Below are 18799 nucleotides of genomic sequence, written 5' to 3' on the forward strand. Positions count from 1 at the left end.
ATGCTGCAGTGGTTGCCCGTCCCCAAGGACAAGTAGCCCAGCCTTCCTTGCAGAAGATGACTATAAACAATGACCTTTGGATGATCCTACATCCTAACCGGGGCCAGAGGCTATCCCCAGAGCCCAGCTCACGTGGACAGAGAGATACATGTCCTGTTCTTCCCTTTCCCACTCCCTCACAACCTTTTTATTCCCAAGGAACTAAATATACATAGGGGAAAAAAACCAACCACAATGGCAGGTCTCCGCTGCCGCAACCAGGCAGATGCAGTTTTTCCACTCTGCATCGAAAGCCAGTTCTGCAGGGGAAGATACAACTTCTGCTGGGGAAGATACAACTCCTGCCTTCCCACAGGCACCTTCCCCGGCTCCTTCCTCCCCACTACACTCTGATTTGGCAGAAACCCCCATTCACCCCAACCTTTTGTCTCAGATTCAGAAACATAGATAGGAAGAGCGGAAAAAAGAGAGAAAACTCTCTGAAGTGCCTGTAAAGCTGGCCTTTGAGGATATCAGAGGTGACTTGCTGTCTCAGAGCAGCATGCTACATCGATCAGCTGGGAGAGTGGCACCGGCTCTGCCCACACCGGGCTGGTGATGAACAGTACCAGAAGAGACTAACTGCAGTATAACTTTTTGGGGACAGCCCAGGAAATCCAACAATTGACATTCAGGAGCTTTGCTTCACTCCTAGGGTTGAGATGATCCAAGATATAATCTGAAAGATCTTTTTGCGTTTCCTTTTCCAGGCATTGAACCTCCACACACGTGGGACCATTAGTCACACACCCAGCCTCCCAGCCCGCTCCCATGCATGCAAACCCGGGCAAGCACTCATCCTGCCAACGCTGAGGCAGGGCTCACAGGGGGGACCCTGAATCCAAGTGAGGTGCTTACACAAACACGAAGCACATCCCCTCTCGGGGGCCTTTCACTGTGCTGAATTCAAGCCACATCACCCACATAACATCACGACCATCCCTCTGGCACGTTCCTGCTAATATTAGCAGCAGGGCTGAGTCCCAGCATCTGCAGCACGCGGGCAGCAGCTGCTCCCCATGGCAGCAGGCGTGCCAGCCCCGAGCAGCCCAGGGGACACACCACGGCCACGTGTCCCAAAGGCATCCTGGGCATTTGGACAAGTAAATTTTAAGGACAAGCCCATGAGATTTGTGCACATAGAAAAGCCTATTTCTAATACAGCCCCCTCCTGAAAACAACCTGGCTAGTGGTTTTTAATCTTGAACAACCCTTAAAACCAGGGCGTAACTTAGCAAAAGTCAGTACCTCATCGAGACTAAGTCTGTGGCTGAAACACTAGAAGTACCCTGCACAGGGTGGTGCAAGACGGGTATGTCTGTAGGGAAAGTGTCCAATAGTGGGGAGAACTTAAAAAAAAAAAAAAAATAAAGAGAAAGAAAACCCAGAGAAGCCTTCCTACCAGCACCAATGTGTCCTGGCAGGGCTGCAGGCTCCCTGCCCCCGGCACCCAGCTCCACACAGTGCAGACTGCTCAGACCACAGCGCACCCACCAGCAAGCACGCGAGGGAGCTGGGCTGGAGGGAGCAGGTGAATCGGGGATGAAGAACCATCAACAAAGGCTGTCTTGTGGTTTCTGCCAGAGGGAAGCTGCAAGTCTGTGCCCCCCGCTGGCTCTAGCTCCAGACATGACACTGAACCCCTCGGCACCACCCTGCCACTCCACACGCTTACAGCCCCACGCGGCATTTACTCTCACTCGCAGCTTGCACCCACTATGACATTTTGTGTTTCAACATTACAAGGAAATGAATCTGGTGTTAACTGACAGCATTGGCAGAGGCAAGGAGTGCTCAGCATCGCTGCTGCCAACTCAGCCAATTCACCATCAGCAACTGCCAGCAAAAATGTGCCTCAGTTATCCCGGGACTCTGCTCAGCAGCAGCCACATCCCACTGGGATGAGGGGCCAGAGCAGATCTCTTCTCTCTTACTACAGGCAGTAGATCAAGAGTGCACAGTGCTTTAAATCTTTATCAGGATGATAAGTATCATGTTGCAGAGTTATCTTTGGTCACCATTGCAACCAACCAAAGCTGTGAGCAGCAACATCCATGCCTCTTCACAGTCAAACGTCACAGACATCGACACTTCACATCACCCAACTGGAACAAGAACACGATGGTTTGGGGTTTACACAACATTAACACACTGCACAAGCATCCCACCACCCGGCTTGATTTACCACTACAGGTTCCCTTCCCTGACGCTTAGGCGTCTGTGTCTGAGACTCGGGGGAGCTGAGCAGCTCACAGCCCCCTCCGAGGCAGAGGTGAGCCGCAACTGCAGCTGAACCAGCCACGCTTCTGAAAACCTCCCAAAATCTATAAACCTAGGGACAGAGCTGTTGTGCTCTGTAAATCCTGGCTAGCCACAGACCTAACAATGTCCTCCCCCATTAGAGACGAGGAAGTTCTTGCCAGTCAAATAAGCAGGATTAGTGCCCTCCTTGCAGGACCTGCCGGCTCAGTCCGAGGCGGACACACATACTGCTGCCTAGATCCGACCATCCCCATCACATCACCAGGCACATGGAAACACGCGCTCTGCTGTGCTGTGTTTCCCTCTCACGTTGCTTTGATTTGGAAACTAAACTGGACTTGAGTACCCCATACTCCTTCCCCCTCCCTAAGGGCCCTTGCAGCCCCCTCAGGCTCACGGCGGCTGGCAGCTCCCTGGCAGTAGCCCACAGCCGAGCCAGCAGCTCCCAGCCTTCTGCAGCCCAGCCGGCACAAGAAACCTGTTGGTCCTATGCCAGGCAGGGATGCTACGGTCCTATGCCTGGCAGAGATGCTACGAGGAAAGCAGGCTGGAACAACCAGGGTGATTCGGGAGGGCAGGCAGTATGTGACCGGCAAGAACAAAGAGGGCTCTGGCTGCTGGGTGATCTGGTGTTTCTGGTCCATGGTATTTTTGGCTGATCTCTCCTGCTTGGCCACGGGCTGCCTGGGGCCAAGATACCCACCCAGCAGACACCAACACTGCATCTCCTGCCCTACAGGCTAGAAATTAATTGCCTTGTTCTTGGGAAGCTGCTATGCAACCCAGAAAACTAATTAAATTGTGAAACAGTAGCCTGGATCCCTGCTCAAGGGCAAGGCCAGACCTTTTGGCTGTAGATGCAGAGAGCTTTCCCCAGCCTCTCCCTCTGCACAGGCAGCAGCTATAAAGTGCTCCATGGACTGAATAAAAAAAAAAAACAACCAAAAAAACACTGCAAAGTAGCTGAGTGCCACCAAGGAGAACACACAGCCCGAACAAGAAGCCCTGGGGCTCACAGCAGAGCCTTTATCATATCCAAGTAGGGAATTACTCATTCTTCAGAGATTTAAATGCAATTGGGGCAAGCGAGAGGAAAGGCTATAATTACATCAGCGCTCTGGAGCCCTGCGGTGGGGAAGCTCATGAGTCCCCAAAGGACAGTTACAAAGGCGCCGTTGAGCCCCGAATGCCAAACCAACGGTGTATTTGGGTCGCTCTCTGTGTCCCAACGCTTGTTAGTCCCAGTCTTCCCAAGGGACATGACTTTCCTCAGCCTCCTGCTAAGCCCTCTGCTCCCAGATTTAGCCGAAGAAAGCTGAGGGGCTGGAAAAAGAGAGCATGAACGTGGCTAAACCTTACGAGGAGGGCAGCAGAGACCCCAGCCCTGGCCACCCGTTTCCTGCCTGACCTGGAAGAGGAACCCTGGTGCTCTCAGCTTCCTCAGCTACCCAGCAGGAAAAACACCCGCTCCTTCCCGAAGGCACGGCTGGATTCCCGTGTCCCAGCCTGCAGCCACACGCGCAGCCCCTGGCTAAGCTTTCACCACGGCCCCCACATCTCCGCTATTGCTCGGGTGGATTATTTTTTTTTTTTTTTGGTTGGGGTTTTTTTGTTTCTAGAAACCGCTGCATGAAGCTCAGTTTGGGCCGCTGCCAGGACACGAGAGCGCATAGGGCCCGAGCTGCTCTTCCAAAACTCTGCTTAGGAAGATGAGCTCCCCCGAGCCGATCTCTCAACGCCTGCTCAGACACGAACCCCCGTCCCTCTCCTGCCTGTATTTAACTCTCATACCCATCTGGCAGCAGCGCGCTTCTCCCCTGGCTTGTTTGCTTGCCTGAAAAGCGCCACAGATGCTGGGGGAGACGACATCCCCGTCGGTGGGCCCAGGGGGCTGCCAGGAGACACCGCACCGGGGAGCCCCGCAGCCATCGGGCAGCTGGGGCTGGGCCACGGGGCAACGGCAGCGGCTCCTGGGGCCGGCGGGTCCCGCTGCGGGCACGTCAGGGACCGGGGTGCGCGACCCCCCCCCCCCCAGGGCTGCGCTCGCATCCGCAGTCGGGGGCCAACAGCGGGGCCGGGGTGTCCGGGGACCTTCAGTCTTGTCAGGCGCGTGTTCAGCTCTAAGCAGCACAAGCCAACTTGGGGAAGGGCAGGGAAGGGAAAACAGCCCGTGAGATCCTGCCGTGGCAGATAACAGCCGGGCGCGACCGCTCCGAACAAAAGGCACGGGAGCCCCGGCCCGGGCAGACGCCGGGAGATGCGGGCACGGCGCTCCGCCCGGCACGGCACGGCAGGGCTGGGCTCGGCTCCCCCCGTACGGCACGGCAGGGCTCGGCTCGGTTCCCCCGGCACGGCAGGGCAGCAACGAGGGGCAGGCGGGGACGGGGGGGGGACTCAGTCCCGTTCCGCCGCGCCCCCCCAGCGCTGCGCGGTGCCTGCCAGGGGCGCAGACGAGCCGCGCGCTGCCCAGCCCGGCCCGCACCAACTTCTCCCGCTTCTCCCCGGTTCAACCCCGAACCAGCAGCACCCGCAGCCCCGGGCCACCCACCTTCGAAGTCGGAGATGATGCCCTCCAGGTGCGCGTTGACGGCCGGGTCGGCCATGGCGGGGCGCGGGGCACTGCCCCCCGGCTCTGCGGGGCGCGGGCGGGCGGGTGCGCGCAGCCGCCGCCTGCGGCCGAATGAATGGCGGAGGGCGAGAGGCTGCGGCCGGCCCCCGCGCCCGCGGGCAGCCTGCCATGGCCCCGGCCCGGCCCAGCGCGGCCCAGCCCGGCCCAGCCCGGCCCCCTCGCCGCGCACTGGCTGCTCCCCACGCCCGTCACCGCCGCCCCCGCCGCCGCGCCGGCCCCTCCGCGCAGCGCCGGGCGGGGGGGGGGCGCGTCGTCCACGCTGGAGCTTGTCCCGCATCCCGCCCCCCGCATCCCGGGGACACGCACCGGGCACGAAGCCCGTGGGAGAGGTAACGACCCTCGGCTGCCCCACAGAACCAGCCCCACCGGGTGGGTTAGGGCACTGATGTTGCCAGCACCGGTAACCCATTCCCTTTTCAGCTTGCCCTTCTTTGGGAAGGAGCCACTCGGCCGCCCTCCTCTATTTTTATAATTTCTGAAAATCAAACCGGAGCACTAGCTAGCAGCGCTAACGCAGCACTACCCCAGCCAAGCCACTTCTGCAGCCAGCTCTGGAAGATCACGGCCAGAGCAGCAGAAGGGGCTGCAAAACCTGCCTCGAAGCGAGCACACAGCCAGGCACCTCTGGGCCCAGCATCCCTGCACCAGGCACCTCTGAACCGGACACCCCTGCGCCAGGCATCAGGGTGCTGCAGCTGGCTCCTCTCTGGCCAGACATCTCCTCTCCAGCCTCTGGGCATTGACACCAGCCCCCTCGAGCGCCCTGCTGCCTTCCCTCCACCTCTCACACCCTCCCGGTTTGTGCAGCTCTCCACTCATTATCTGATGTTTCTCCCTTCCCATGTTGATTCAGATCCTGCCCTCCTGACCCTCTTTTTATCCTCCCCACCCTGTGTTTTAGTAGCATCATTTAAAAGTGATGATACCCACTGAAATGTGTCCAGGCACATCAACAGGAAAAGAAGAATTAATGGGCTGGGGTTAGAGTCCACTTTGGGTGAACCATAAAGAAAAATTATGCAAAACAGTAGTACTGTTACCATATGTTCCTGCAGAAAATACGTGCTTCATCAATTATGTCACACTTTTAATTTTACACTTCCAAAGTCTGCAAACACCACAGACTCCCCAAGAGTGTATGTGAACCAGAAAATGAAACCAACAGCACCAATTTCCCAGACTCAAGAAGTTCCACGTTTTCCATGCTGTTAATAGCTTGCAGTTTTAACCCAAGGTAAGGCATTGCTTTAAAAGTTGAGAAGAGAACAGCTTAAAAGTCCTGAGAACACACCTTGACAATAGAAGCTGGTACTCGGACAGACACGGTGGTTTTCCTCCCCTTTCACAGGCAGCAGCGCACAGCGCTCTCGTTTCTTGCACTCATAGCGATGTCAGAAACCAACATACCACAACAGTGCAGAGAAGAACAGGCTCTGCATCTCTGTGCAATCACAATATGGAAATGTAAATGCCTCCCTGTGCCATACATGGTCCCTAAAGCCCCTGCTGCGCACCTCCCCAGCAGCCCCGCTACCCGAACGCTGGTGCCTTAGAGCAGGACAGGACCGAGCATGGACCAGCGGCTCTGCATGCTCTGCAGGCGGCGGTGGCTGCCACATCATGCAGCATCCCGTGCCGGCTGGCCCACACCCAGGGCATTGATTTTCGAAAGAAAGCGGCTTTATTTTTCTCTTCTCAGCTGCTCATATGCAGGTCACATCCACAATCCATTTCAAGCAGGTAGAAACGTAGCTGTCAATAGTTAACCTTGGTTACTGAACAAGAAAAAAAGCTATTTCATTAAAATCTGTCGATGGCTCTGTTGCTGGGGCAGCAGGACCTAGACCAGCCTTTTGCCAAGGCCCTTAAGCACCATGACTCCCCAGGAGGCTGTCAGCCCCAGGTTGTAGAATGGGCTTAAAGGGGATAAAATCAACTAAGCAAGACAAACCAAAAATCAATACTATAAAAAAGATTTTGAAAAAGCAGTAAGGTCACCTGGGGAAGGACTGAGCACATTTTTTGATGTTCAGAGTCTCCCCCCTTGCAAACCCCATAAGATTCAGCGTCAGACCCACTGCCTGGAGCTGGTGGCACCCCCTGAACTAGGTCACACAGGCATCGGTGTGGCACTGTGATGGAGACTGTTTCTGAGGTCAGCTGGAGGCAAGAAGAAGTAAACCACTAGAAAAAAACCCCTATTGTTTCATGGATTATGAGTAGTGAGTGTCACAATGACACCCGCCAGTCTCATGAAGCTGGTGAAGAAGCTCAAAGCAGCAGAAGAGCTTGAGGCAGTTTTGTTTAGTCCCAGTTCCCTGGGTCACTCTGCATTCCCCTAAGCAAAGACGTTATCATCCTGGATCTAATAAAGGTTTAGCAAACCAACAGGCCTAGAGGAGAGCCCCAAGAAGTGTGAAATAAAATATCCGGACTGTAAGTAGGAGTTCATTTTCATTAAAACCAGCTGGTTAATATTGCACCCATGTGCACCTAACACACGGAGAGGGGGAGAGGAAGACGGAAAATTACAGCAGCCGAAGAATAACAAGAATATCCAGAGCTCTAATAGTAAATAGTTAAAGCAGGAAGGTATGTAAACAACTCACTCCACAGCACATAACCCAAGCGCCTGCTAGTAGAGGAGGAGCAAGCTTTCCTTCGGCAGACAGGCCCATCCTTCTCTCTCCTGGAGACTTTCTTGCACCTTTATCTGACTTAGCCATGGTCACAGGCATGGCTTCGCAACAGCCAGAGACCAAAAAAATAATTGACTTGTCCCGTCTGCTCATCACAACTAAACACCATTTCATCTGGTTTTCTACCTGCATGCTGAACCCAAAACCTCGTGTTTAGCTAAATACTTCTTCCAGAAAGGGGGCAGCCCTGGGAAGCTAAGCACCCACCCCAGAGGGATGGAAAATTCACCACCTCCCCTGGAATTTATTTCCAGGGCTCCCCATCAGCATAGCACAAGCATGTGCCGTGCTGCTCATCCCAACAAATTTCGGCACAGGCCCTGCTTTGCCCTGTCTGGTAGATCGAGGAGATTAAGGACCCTGAGCCTTCTCCTGATGATGAAAGATCTCCCACACTGATCACATCACCTGCATTCCCTTTGATAAATTAATCAGGTTCTGCTCCTTCTGTCCTTAGTGTCAGGTATTTTCTTCAGTCCCTTAGTCCCTTATCTGGCTTTTCTGCTCCTTTCTCCCAACATTTCACAAGTGTTTGTCACTGGATTTTTATTTTTATTTTAATAAAGAGTGCGAACTCACTTTTCAAAAGAAAGGGAGCAGATCACATCTCTTCTGCTGCTTACTCCTCCCGCTGCTCACATAACCAAGGGTCTCACTGACTATCGTATCAGAGTACTCGAGCTCCTGGTCAGCTGAGAACTTTGGGATACTTCACACAGCAACTGCTGCCCAAGGGACAATCCCTCTTCTGCAAATCACCGGCTGCAGGAGGGTTTTAAGCCAATGGCTTTACTTGCTGTATTGCATTACAATGGAAATATTTCTTATTTCCTTACTAACAGAGGGCACTGACTGCCCAGTCCTTTTCTCTTCGCCATCATTCTGCTCTCCAGATGAGCAATAAACTTCTTGCAAAGTTGTTTTGTTGGCGTAGAAGTGGTTTCCTGACCCCAAAAAGGCACAGTCTGTAAAATCTGCTGATCACTTAGTTACAGATACCAAGCTAAAACTAGCTTGATACCATGATAGCTGGCAGCTGCAAGAAACCTTGACTCGTGTCCCCTTGTACCTTATCCCTGGGTTCTCCTGCACTCCAGGCAGTGATGGACCTTGAAGGGCTTCTCCAGATCACAGCACAATCTCCTCCAGAAGCAGCCAGTGCTGGCCACTGCCTCTGCCCTGACATAGGCGCAGGGGGACCATGATGCAGAGCAGACCTAGAAAGTCACTTCAAGGAGAAGAAAAATGTAAGAGACAAAAAACCCAAGGAGATGGTAGCTGCCAGCATTAGAATATCCTTTGCCAAGATAGGCCAAGGCAGAAAAGGGACTTTCCTATCCACGCACATTTTAACCAGCACTGCACAGTTTCCTTGCAAGCTGCTAAGAATGCAGTCTTTCAGGCAGATTTTCCTCCTCCCACAAGTCAAGGTTTTTCTGAACCCATGCAGCTCTTATCGCTCTCACAATCTGCTGCAGTCATGAGCGTCAGGCTCAGTTAGAATAGGTGGCATGAGTCATTGTGGCTACCTGAATCTTAAATTCTCTCATACACAAAAGCAGGTAATTAATCCACAGCACCTTCCCTTCTCTCCTCCTATTTTAATTAGAAAACAAACCTGTTTATTGATTCTGGCCTCATCTATAAAATGCTTTGAGACTTGGTGACCAAAAGTACTATGTAGAGGCAGACAAATATTGCTATTAACCACCTAATGTTTCTGTTGAGAGTCCAAATATCTTTTCTGGTTGATGATCACAGATGAAACATCCTTCCCAGCCCTTCTGGGTAAGCACAGTGTGTGGGTGGAGGCTCTTGCACCACACAACACCAACTCCCAGCATCCATGGTGGTCCAGCACCCCCACGGCATCGCTTCTAGCCAATGTACAGGGCAGCACTGGCTGCACCATCCACTGGCTGCTGTCAGATGGGCAGCACCAGTGCAGGGGAGCACGTAGAAACAGACGTATAATAACCCAGACAAGGCAGATTTGAAAGGCGAAGGGATGGTGAGTCACATCTCTTCTTCCTAAGCCAAAAAACAGACTCTTGCAATGACTTTCCCTTCTGCTCCTCTGCTCCCTGTGCTTTCTGAGTTCTTGTGCCCAGAAAACATTTCTGCTTCCAGATCCACCAGGAAGAAGTGCAATGATCTCCGTATTACAGGTGGGGAAACTGAGGCACATAGCAGACATCACTCAGAAATAGGGAGCTGGCAAGTAATAAGACCAGACCTGGCTGCAGTGGTGAGCAGTGTCGAATCCAGCCCCCAGCTCCTCGGGAAGTGCCAGTGTCACTGGCTGGGAACGGGGGGGATTCTGGAAGCAAAACCAGAGACGCAGTTCCCATCATCTCCACCCATGCTTTCATGTCAATGACGGCATGAATCCAGTCCTGCTGATTACGCAGGAACTGTCATGAAAAAAGGCTCTTTCCCAAGACTTCAGGCTCTTCCTGCTTCCCAATGAGTAGGAAACACAGTGAGAACGGTCACACTTTAGTGCTAGTCATACTTCTTCCTTTGCAAGGAAACTAAGATCATGGGAAAAGTCTAAAAAATTCATAATAGGTTTGCTGATTTGAGATTTCTGGATCATTAACTGATTTTGTTGACAAAGGAGATGTGGCCAGATCTCATCCCTTAGTGCCACAGAGCTATGCAGCCCCTGTGCACAGAAAAGGTCAGGTAACCGTGAAGACTGGATAACAGAAATAGGATAAAATCTGGAAGAACAACGGAAGATCGGTACCTAAAGGGCTTTTAATAAAGTCTTTCCATCAATGCGCAGGACCTCACGGCACCAGTGGGTCCCAGCATGACCATGAGCCGCCAACGCCATGCAGTCACAGCAAGAGCGCTCCTAGAATGTGGTAAGCAAGATACTTTGAGCAGCAAAGCAGAAATCACCAGTGCTCCATCTTGAGTCATCCTGGCTACCCAGCATGAGTGATAGCCAGCAGAACTGAAGGTGGAGAGGGGATGAGACTGCTAGAAGCATCACATGTCGATGCGCCACAGGGGAGAGCTGCTGAGGGCAAACACCACTGCTGCCAAGGGAACAAAAAGAAAGCCCCAATCAAACCCCAAACATGGTTGTGGTATAAACAGGTCAATAAGAGCTAGAAATGAGAAGATTTTAACAGCTAGTGATGGGAGATATGAAGGGACTGCTGTGAAATCAAGAGGGCAAAAAGCAAAAAGGGTTTCAAGGTGGGGCATGGCTCTTCGTTGGAAACCCAATGTGACATGGGGAAGGAGACGGTCCCTGAGCCTACAGCTTCTCAGGCATCCACTGCACAAACAGGGAAAACTGCAGACTTGGTGTTCTGGGACACCCCTGGCGCTGAGAGGCCCCATCAGCACTGGGCAAGCGGAGGAACAACCACAGGCACAAGGTCCCCACAGCTGCTTCTCCCCTACCTCCAGCGGAGACGCAGCAGTGGGGGCCAAGGCTTAACTTTGTCTTAGGTTTAACTCCACCAAGCCAGCATGCAGAGCAGGTACCAGCTTGCTCTCAAACAGGACAAGGGAACACATCACGTGGTTACACCGAGCAGGGCAAGCAGAAAACCAGCATCCATCCTTTCACCTGCTAATCTGAAGAGCCGAGTCTTTCCCGTGGCTCACATTTGCAAATTTTTAACGGTCCCCAACACCTCCCCTGCCTCTGTGGGGACCGATGAAGTCACCCTGGGTTTCCACCAGTGCTAAGGTGGGATTCAAACCAGGCACCTGGTCCCAGCGCCTGCCAGCAGGAAGGATGCCGCTGGTTAGCACCCACTGTGCTCGGATCCAGTGGCACGTGGCTGGGCTGTGGGGGCACAGCTCTGCCCCTCAACGAAGACCTTCCTATGCACTCCAAGCCTCGTCAACTCCAACAGGTAATTTGGACTGTATGCATGGGCCAAGCTCACTGCAGGCCCCACCAACCTCACACCAGTGTCGGAGCCCAGCTTGATGCATCTCATGCCGAGCCAGCGATTCCGGCTATTGTGCGTGCGAGAGCCTGGAAAGGGAAACGCTGAGCCTGGCCCAGGCGCATGGCCCCAGCACCAGCCAAGCGCACACCCAGCGCCCCGGTGGTCCCAGGAGGGCTGGGGAGCCGGGGGGTCCCCACCGCAGCGCGGAGCAGGCTGGCAGCCCCCGTGCCTGGGAAGGGAAGCGAAGCGCAGCTCCCTGGTGTTGATTGAACGGCGGGGAACGCTTGCAGGGGAAGGAAATGGAAAGAGGATCAGGAACTGCATCTGCCTGAACCTCACGCAGTTAAAACAAACTCGGTCTCGTGCCCTTGTTCATCTCTTTTAGTTTCAGGTCAGACTTTCCTAAGAAACTGGGAGGTGCCATTTAGGATCCAAGCAGGAAACTGACTTAATTATCTTAATTATTTTTTTAAAAATGTAATCATTAATTACTGCATTTTAAAATTAAGACCAAACAGGCATAAAAACCAGTGCTGTGTGACAGCACAGATGTTTTAATAGAAATGAGAGGCTTCAGAAACCTCGCTCATCCTCTAATGAGTTTAACACACACATGGCACAGCACGTTTCCATTGCAAAGCCTTCCCGTGCAGCTGAGGGTGCAGCTGACTCCAGAAGAAACTGCAGTGCCTGGACCTCGAGGCAGGGAAGTCCTCCCTGCCGTTTGCACCACATGCAGTCTTATGGTAGTTGCAGGGGAGAAAAGGGGAGGCGAGGGTCAGCCAGAACATTGAACCCCTCGGAAAGAGGCCGTTTCCATTGCTGCAAAGTTCCCAGCAGTCCCTAATTAGGGAGAATTTGCAAGAATAAATAAACTGGCAGTGCTACACGCATGCACTCCTCTTCCAGATGTGCATGTCTCATTTTCACGTGGTGTCCAAGGCAGGGCTGGAAACTCCATCCCCGCACAAGGGGAGGAGGCAGGCACAGCGTGAGCTCCCTATGCCGAGCCCACCCCCATGGCAGCCCCATGGGTGCAAATCCCACTCCATCCCACCTCTCCACACACATCCCAGCTACCTTGGGCACTGCCTTTCACCCCTCCAGTGTCACTGTCCCTCTTCCATCACACTGGGGTACCCGGCCCCCACGGGACCCTCCAATCCCTGCTGCAGAGCAGGGCGTGAGCGGCTTTTACAGCCACTGCCTCTGCCGCTCTCTCAGCTGCCTGCTTTCGACCTTTTCAACTCAAAACTTTCCAGTCATAAATATACCAGCTCATGGCAGGAAACTTGCTTTTCTTATACTTCTCCCCTGCTTCTCAGAGAGCTGTTTCTAGCAGCTCGCGCTCCCTGCGCCAGCCCCCCGCTGTTTCTCCCTGCTCCTCTGAGATATTTCAGGCATGCAACAAAATCTGCTGCAGCACAAAGACCCTAAAACTCTCTGTAAAGGCTCAGGAAGTGCCACAAGCTGCAGGTCAGGCCTCGAGAGCAGCTGTACCTCCTGATCTCCCTGCTTACCATCAAAGGTTTTATTATTATTATTCCTTTTTGACATAAACCAGTTTGATAAGAACAATTCCCAGATGGAGCCGCAGCCCCACACCCACTCGGCTTCCTCCGGGCAGCATGGACACAGCGCGGGAGCTCACCGCACAGCGGGACAAGGACACAAGGGCAGGAGGAAAGGAAGGAGAGGAAGAATGAACAGAGTTTTCCTTTCCTTTTAAAGGCTTTGGCAAATGCCAGTAAAACCACCAGCAGGGATGCTGAGGTGTGGTGGTCAGCATCCGAGCAGCACTGAGCACCGCCAGCCGCTTCCCTTTGCTCCAGCTCCACCACGCAGGGATGGGAAGGGTACCCGAGTGGACAGGCATCGCTGCCAAAATCCATGGGCTGTGTGCGCCTGTTTCCATGTGGATGGGCATGTGGGTGCCCCTGGCATCGCCCTGTGATGGTCTGGCCAGGGGCACCATGCCCTCAGCTCCACTGCCTGCACTGCCGCTGCCCGGGAGTACTTTGCAGGTCCGACACAGGCACATACATAAAATCAGGCAAGATCAGCGCTGTTAAACTCCTGGGCTCAAGGAGTGCAAATGGGAAAGAGATGGGACAGCCTGGATCCGAGGTGGGACCAGCTGCCTTCAGGGAGGGCAGGGTCTGCCTTGGCTTTTACATCTCATTACATTGTCCTCTCAAAAAGTTTATTACAACCCTTTCAGACTTACACAAAAGACACAGCTCAGGTAATGCCCCACTAACCAGATCCCAGCATGACCAGGCGGGCTCCAGGGTCCCAGCTAGCTGAGCTGCGCTAGGCAGCACTAAAGCAGCAACCCCGAGCTCTGTGTTCAAAGGGTCTACCCCAAACACAAGAGGCAGCCTGGGTGCTCAGACTCCAGTCGCCTCTCCTGCTGGAAAAAACAGACAGGGCCAAGGGGACCACAACACCCCCCCCCCCCCCCAACCAGGTCTCCACCAGCACACCAGCCTTGGCTCCCCTCTATGTCTCTCAGATAGCCAGTGAGTGCTGCTAGCACAGACTCAGCCTTTTCTACAGATGCAGAGTTGCACAGTTGATTTAAAAATCTGGATTAAAAAAAAAAAAATCAATCTGATTTAGTGTATAAGATTTTAGAGGAATTTCTTTTGACTTTCTCTCCCTTTCACATGCTCAGCCACTTCTGCCTGCCCCAGGTCTTGCTCGCGCTGTGCCTGCAGGCTCCCTGCTGCAGGGCACTTGTTTCTGCTGAGATTAAATCATTACCGAAGGAGGGACCTGATGCTGTCACCGCCACCCTCAGGCTCACCCTGTTTGCTAGAAGAGACTGTCAACACCATGCCTCATCGAGAGCAGGATGACACTCAGGCTTCCCCCCATCCACGCCTGCCCCAGTGAAGCTTTCCAAGAGCCATCTCTCGGCAGGAGCCACAGCCAGCACATGTGGCTGGGGGACGCTGGGGTTTTCAGCCTCTAGAAACAAAAGAATACCCCCCAAAAAAGAAAAAAATATAATAATCAGTCGGGAGATATGCTGCAAGCAGGCCAAAAGCAAGGGCCATCCAGCGTTTGCCCTAAATGGGAAAGAGGCGCACGAGCGCGCCAGGGCAGAGCACCAGCCACGGAGAGAGGTGGCACCAAGCCAGGCAGGAGAGGAGATCTCCAGCAAGCAGCATGAGGGGGAGAGAAACTCCCTGCTGGCAATCCCCCAACAAACAGGACAGTAAAACCCTGAAGATGGGCCGAGGTTAGGGGTCCTGGAATAGGGCAAAACTCAGAGACACTTCAGCAGCAACTGTGTTGCCATCAGCTGTGGCACTCGGCCCTTGCCCGGGGGCAGTTGCACAAAGCATCTTGCTGCAGGCTGCCAGGCAATTAGCTCTGATGCTTTTGTTTCTAGGTGAGGACAACAGAGTCCAAGTGTCCTGAATGAGCAGAGCTGGACCCGCTCCCTCGCAGTGACAGGCAGGGCTGGGTTATCTCTCCCCACACTGAGCCCATCCTCTGTTCGCACCTGACCCCTGCAGCCAAGCCCAGCAGGGAAAGGGGAACAGGGCAAATTCCCCTTCCGATGAGATGTGACCACTGCCATCACACCAAGCCACACACAACGAGAAGTGATCACTTGCCATTATTGCTTCTCGCCACCCCACTGTGCGTGCCACTCTCCAGCGAACTCAGTCTCACTGCGCTGAATATTTGGTAATACTTATCTTAATTTGCAGTGCTAGTGCCTATAATAACCACAGCAGGTCAGGGAGTGCTGGACTAGATGTTCCACCAACAGAATTAAACTGCCCTTGTTTAGGAGAAGTTAAAATAAGGTAGAAACAAAATCTGAACCGTTTTTCCTTATAAAGGAATGACAAGAGGAAAGCGCTGAGTGCATTAAGCATCAGCCTGTCTCGTTCAGCAGGGACTGGCAGTGTCTATAAGCTCAAGGGATATTGTTATTCCCAGACAAGTAATCACAGGGCAGACCAACACAGCCATGTTTACATTAACACAAGGGAATAAACGGCCAGACCTGAGCTCTGTCTTTACATACCTTCCTTCCCCTCCCGCCTCTGGAAAAATCCCCCTGCACACAGTACCCCCAGTCTGGTTGGTTTAACGACCAGACGACATTCCTGAGAGTCAAATAAAACTGCCTTGCTGCCTCCAGCCAGTGCCCGGTCCCTGGGGAGCACTCCTCTGCAGAAACACGCGTCTCCACACGTCAGCAACACCCTCGGACCAGAAGGGCCCTTAATCGCTCCGCCAGCACACGCAGCTGCCCAGCTCCAGCCCCCGCCGCAGGCTGCACATCCCCTGCCACGCATCTCATCGGCAGCGCCGGCTCCGCTTCTCTACGTGGTTTCCAAAGAAGTCTTCTCCACAACGGTCGCTTGTGACTTGGCAGAGCGCTGCCTGCCAGCTGCAGGGCGGACAGCTGTTTCATACACGGCAGAGAACTGCCAATGGCCCCCAGCAGCGCTCGGTGCTTTCTCAGAGCCCCAGGGATGGTGACCCGATGCAGAAGTGGGGCTGGGCTGTCCCCGTCCTCATCGCCAGCACAGCCCGGGCACTCAGTGAGGTCTGCAAGCTAATGGCAGGGGCATGCTCACCTGCAGCTCCAGCGAGCCAGGCACGGTGGAAGCAGCTAGAGGCCGATTTGCACGCAAGCAGGTCAATTACTTGGAGAAAGAGGTGCCTGCCTGGCACTTGCCAGTCTGCAGACAGGTTTAAGACACACAGGAATTGAACCTCCGGTCCAGATATCACTGTGGCCAAACTGGCCACCTCCTTCACTGGCCTCTGGGAGAGCCCCTGGCAGCACAATAAAAGGAGTATTTAGTAAAGCTACAGACTCGCTTGAAAAAACTGGAGGATGATGAGCCATTTTGCAGCCAAGCTTCATATAAACACATTGATAATGATGTTAGCATCAGAGCTGGAGATGAATAGGGCCGCAGGCAACAGCAGGCCTCTCTGTCTGCCTCAAGAAAGCCCCTTTCTTGCAATGCACATGTTTAATCCATGATCTGTGTCTGCTGCCAGCCACATTCATACCAAAATTTGCTCACCTCATCTATCTTCTCTATATCCACAGATTTAGGTGAGGCGGGAGCGCAGGCAGAATGGCAGGGCTCACTGCAAACTCCACTCTGTTCTGTGCTGTCCTGCTCTTTGATGAAACCTCCACCCTGTCTTCATCAGAGGTAACTACACGGGTGGAGGCCAGCGGTGTCGCGCAGATGTGGCTAAAAGCTTCAGTGTTTCGCAGCTTTGATGAGGCCCATCTGAAACAAACTCTCAGACACGGAAGACCCGTTTCTCCACCCTCTCAGGGGACAGAGCTGCGCCCCGCTGTCCCTGAGGGCAGACAGGCTGGGGACAGCCTACAGCCTAGCACCGAAAGCCAGTGGCACTTCTGGTTCACTGAGACCCTCCTGCACCATGTCCCCTCTGCACCTCTCAGGGACACTGTCCCAGCTCTGCTCTGTGGACAAGGAACAGCCTCACCAACCGTGCCAAGCTGCTCATTAGCTGAGATAACACAGCGGCAACAGCATCAGATTGTCCTTGGCCTGCTGAGGATAACGTAGGTTTGGGACACTTGGATTCACTTTTAGTCATGTTGGCGCAGTCCCGGAACAAAGCCTGCATGCTCATCTCTAATGGATTGGTCTTGATTTGGCTGTCACTTTGATTTGCATCGCTCAGCAGCTTTGCTAATTGCTTGAGAAAACGCAGGTTTGCGTAGCTCCTGGTCCCTGAGCTCAGTCAACCATGCGTTGAGTACAGTCAGCCTCACAACTGCATGAGAACATAGACACCAAACACTCGTCCTGGCAGGGAAGAAGACAATGTCAGCAGAAGTCAGACTCCTGTAAGTGCACTTGTGAAGACACTTCACTGAGTTCAAAGAAACAACCCTTCCTCCTCAGCTATTGCTGCCACTTTACATCATTTACACATGCCGACCAGCTACAACCTGCCATGATTTTCATGGTCATTCCTGTGTAATAATAAACATTTTATTAAAACTATGGAGCAAGCACTCCACAGCATAATGAATATTCATGCTGCCTTCCCCAGGGATGAACTGGGATCCCAGCACAGTACAAGCTCTGCAAAGCTTTCCCTACCCATTTGCAAGGCACAAAAGCGTGGGAGTTGAACAAGGATCAGTATTATCCACTAAACCACAGGATGAGCTTTGCAGGAACTGGCAGGCTGGATTGCTTCCAGGCACTAAAGAAGGCAAATAGTCCAGCCCAGTTCTCGCATGCCAGAAATGTTGAGCATCTGCAGAGTTGAGAATGTGAAGACAACCTACCCTGCCCTGAGAACCAGGCAGTCTCCCTCCGCACACCCCTGGTGATGCACGTTACTCAGAGGCAGAGCTGTATTATTAAACAATTCTCCTTATTTTCCTGAATAACACATTAAAAAAGCATTTCGGACATAGTGCTTTCCTTCTACATCTGGCAAACTTCTAGCTGATAGAGAGAAGAGCTGACAAAACTCAAGGAAGGCTGACAAAGGAATAAAGCAAAATAACCCCCTCCTCAAAAAACAGCCACAGCCTCTCCACACCGAGGCTCAGCCAGGGGTTTGCCTGGAAAGGTCTGGCTGGAGTTTACATTAGGCAGCAGCAGGATGGTTAGGGGAGGATGAACTGGGCATCTTCCAGGGAGAAACATCCCAAGCAAAGACACAGCTCTAGATGCTCCACACTGTCTGGGGCTTCCTGAAAAGTTTCCCACCCCAGAGACAAGGATCTCTTTGCATCTCATTACCACTCCTGATCTTTTACATGACGATAACTATCTTTCAGCCACATCCAAAGAGAGACTGGATGTCTGTCTATCTTCTATTGCAAGGTCTCCCCCATCCCACACCAGTCACCCTAGGATGACTTTCCTGTCCCAGGAATTAGATCTGTTAGGCATTTACAGGTTGTACTTGGTCTGCATTTCCCTTAGGTCTTCTCCTGAAGGAGGCGTGCAGCTCTCCTGGAGCTGCAGCACTGGAAGGTCCCACAGGAGCAGCCACAGCGACACCCATCAAGCTTCCCAGAGCTCAGTTTTGAGGCAATGAAAGATCCCTACGATGTGCTATCTGTGCTTTTGCTTCCTTTCCCCTCTGACCCTCACACCCAGAGCTGGGAGCTCCTTGCAGCCAAGCTGGCTTAGAGCAAGCACTTTCTCAGCTTCAGAGCCAAGAAAAGCCCCCATGGACTACAGGCTGTTACTTCATTT

At 53.2% G+C, this 18799-nt stretch overlaps 1 protein-coding gene across 4 annotated transcripts in view; it reads right to left on the reverse strand.

Annotated features, from left to right (window-relative positions):
* Positions 1 to 18799, reverse strand: part of SEPTIN9 (septin 9) — a 144046-nt gene that overhangs the window by 71062 nt on the left and 54185 nt on the right. Inside the window, exon 1 of one of the 4 annotated variants that reach the window (XM_055722115.1) lies at positions 4850 to 5000. The exons of the other annotated variants lie outside the window; for them this stretch is intronic. Within the exon in view, the coding sequence (XP_055578090.1) occupies positions 4850 to 4904 (55 nt within the window). The 5' untranslated portion in view covers positions 4905 to 5000. Of the gene's footprint in view, positions 1 to 4849; positions 5001 to 18799 lie in introns of those variants that run through there. 4 annotated transcript variants of the gene reach the window in all.

Source organism: Falco cherrug, chromosome 1, assembly GCF_023634085.1.
Source record: "Falco cherrug isolate bFalChe1 chromosome 1, bFalChe1.pri, whole genome shotgun sequence".
In the NCBI taxonomy this organism is placed as follows: Eukaryota; Metazoa; Chordata; class Aves; order Falconiformes; family Falconidae; genus Falco; species Falco cherrug.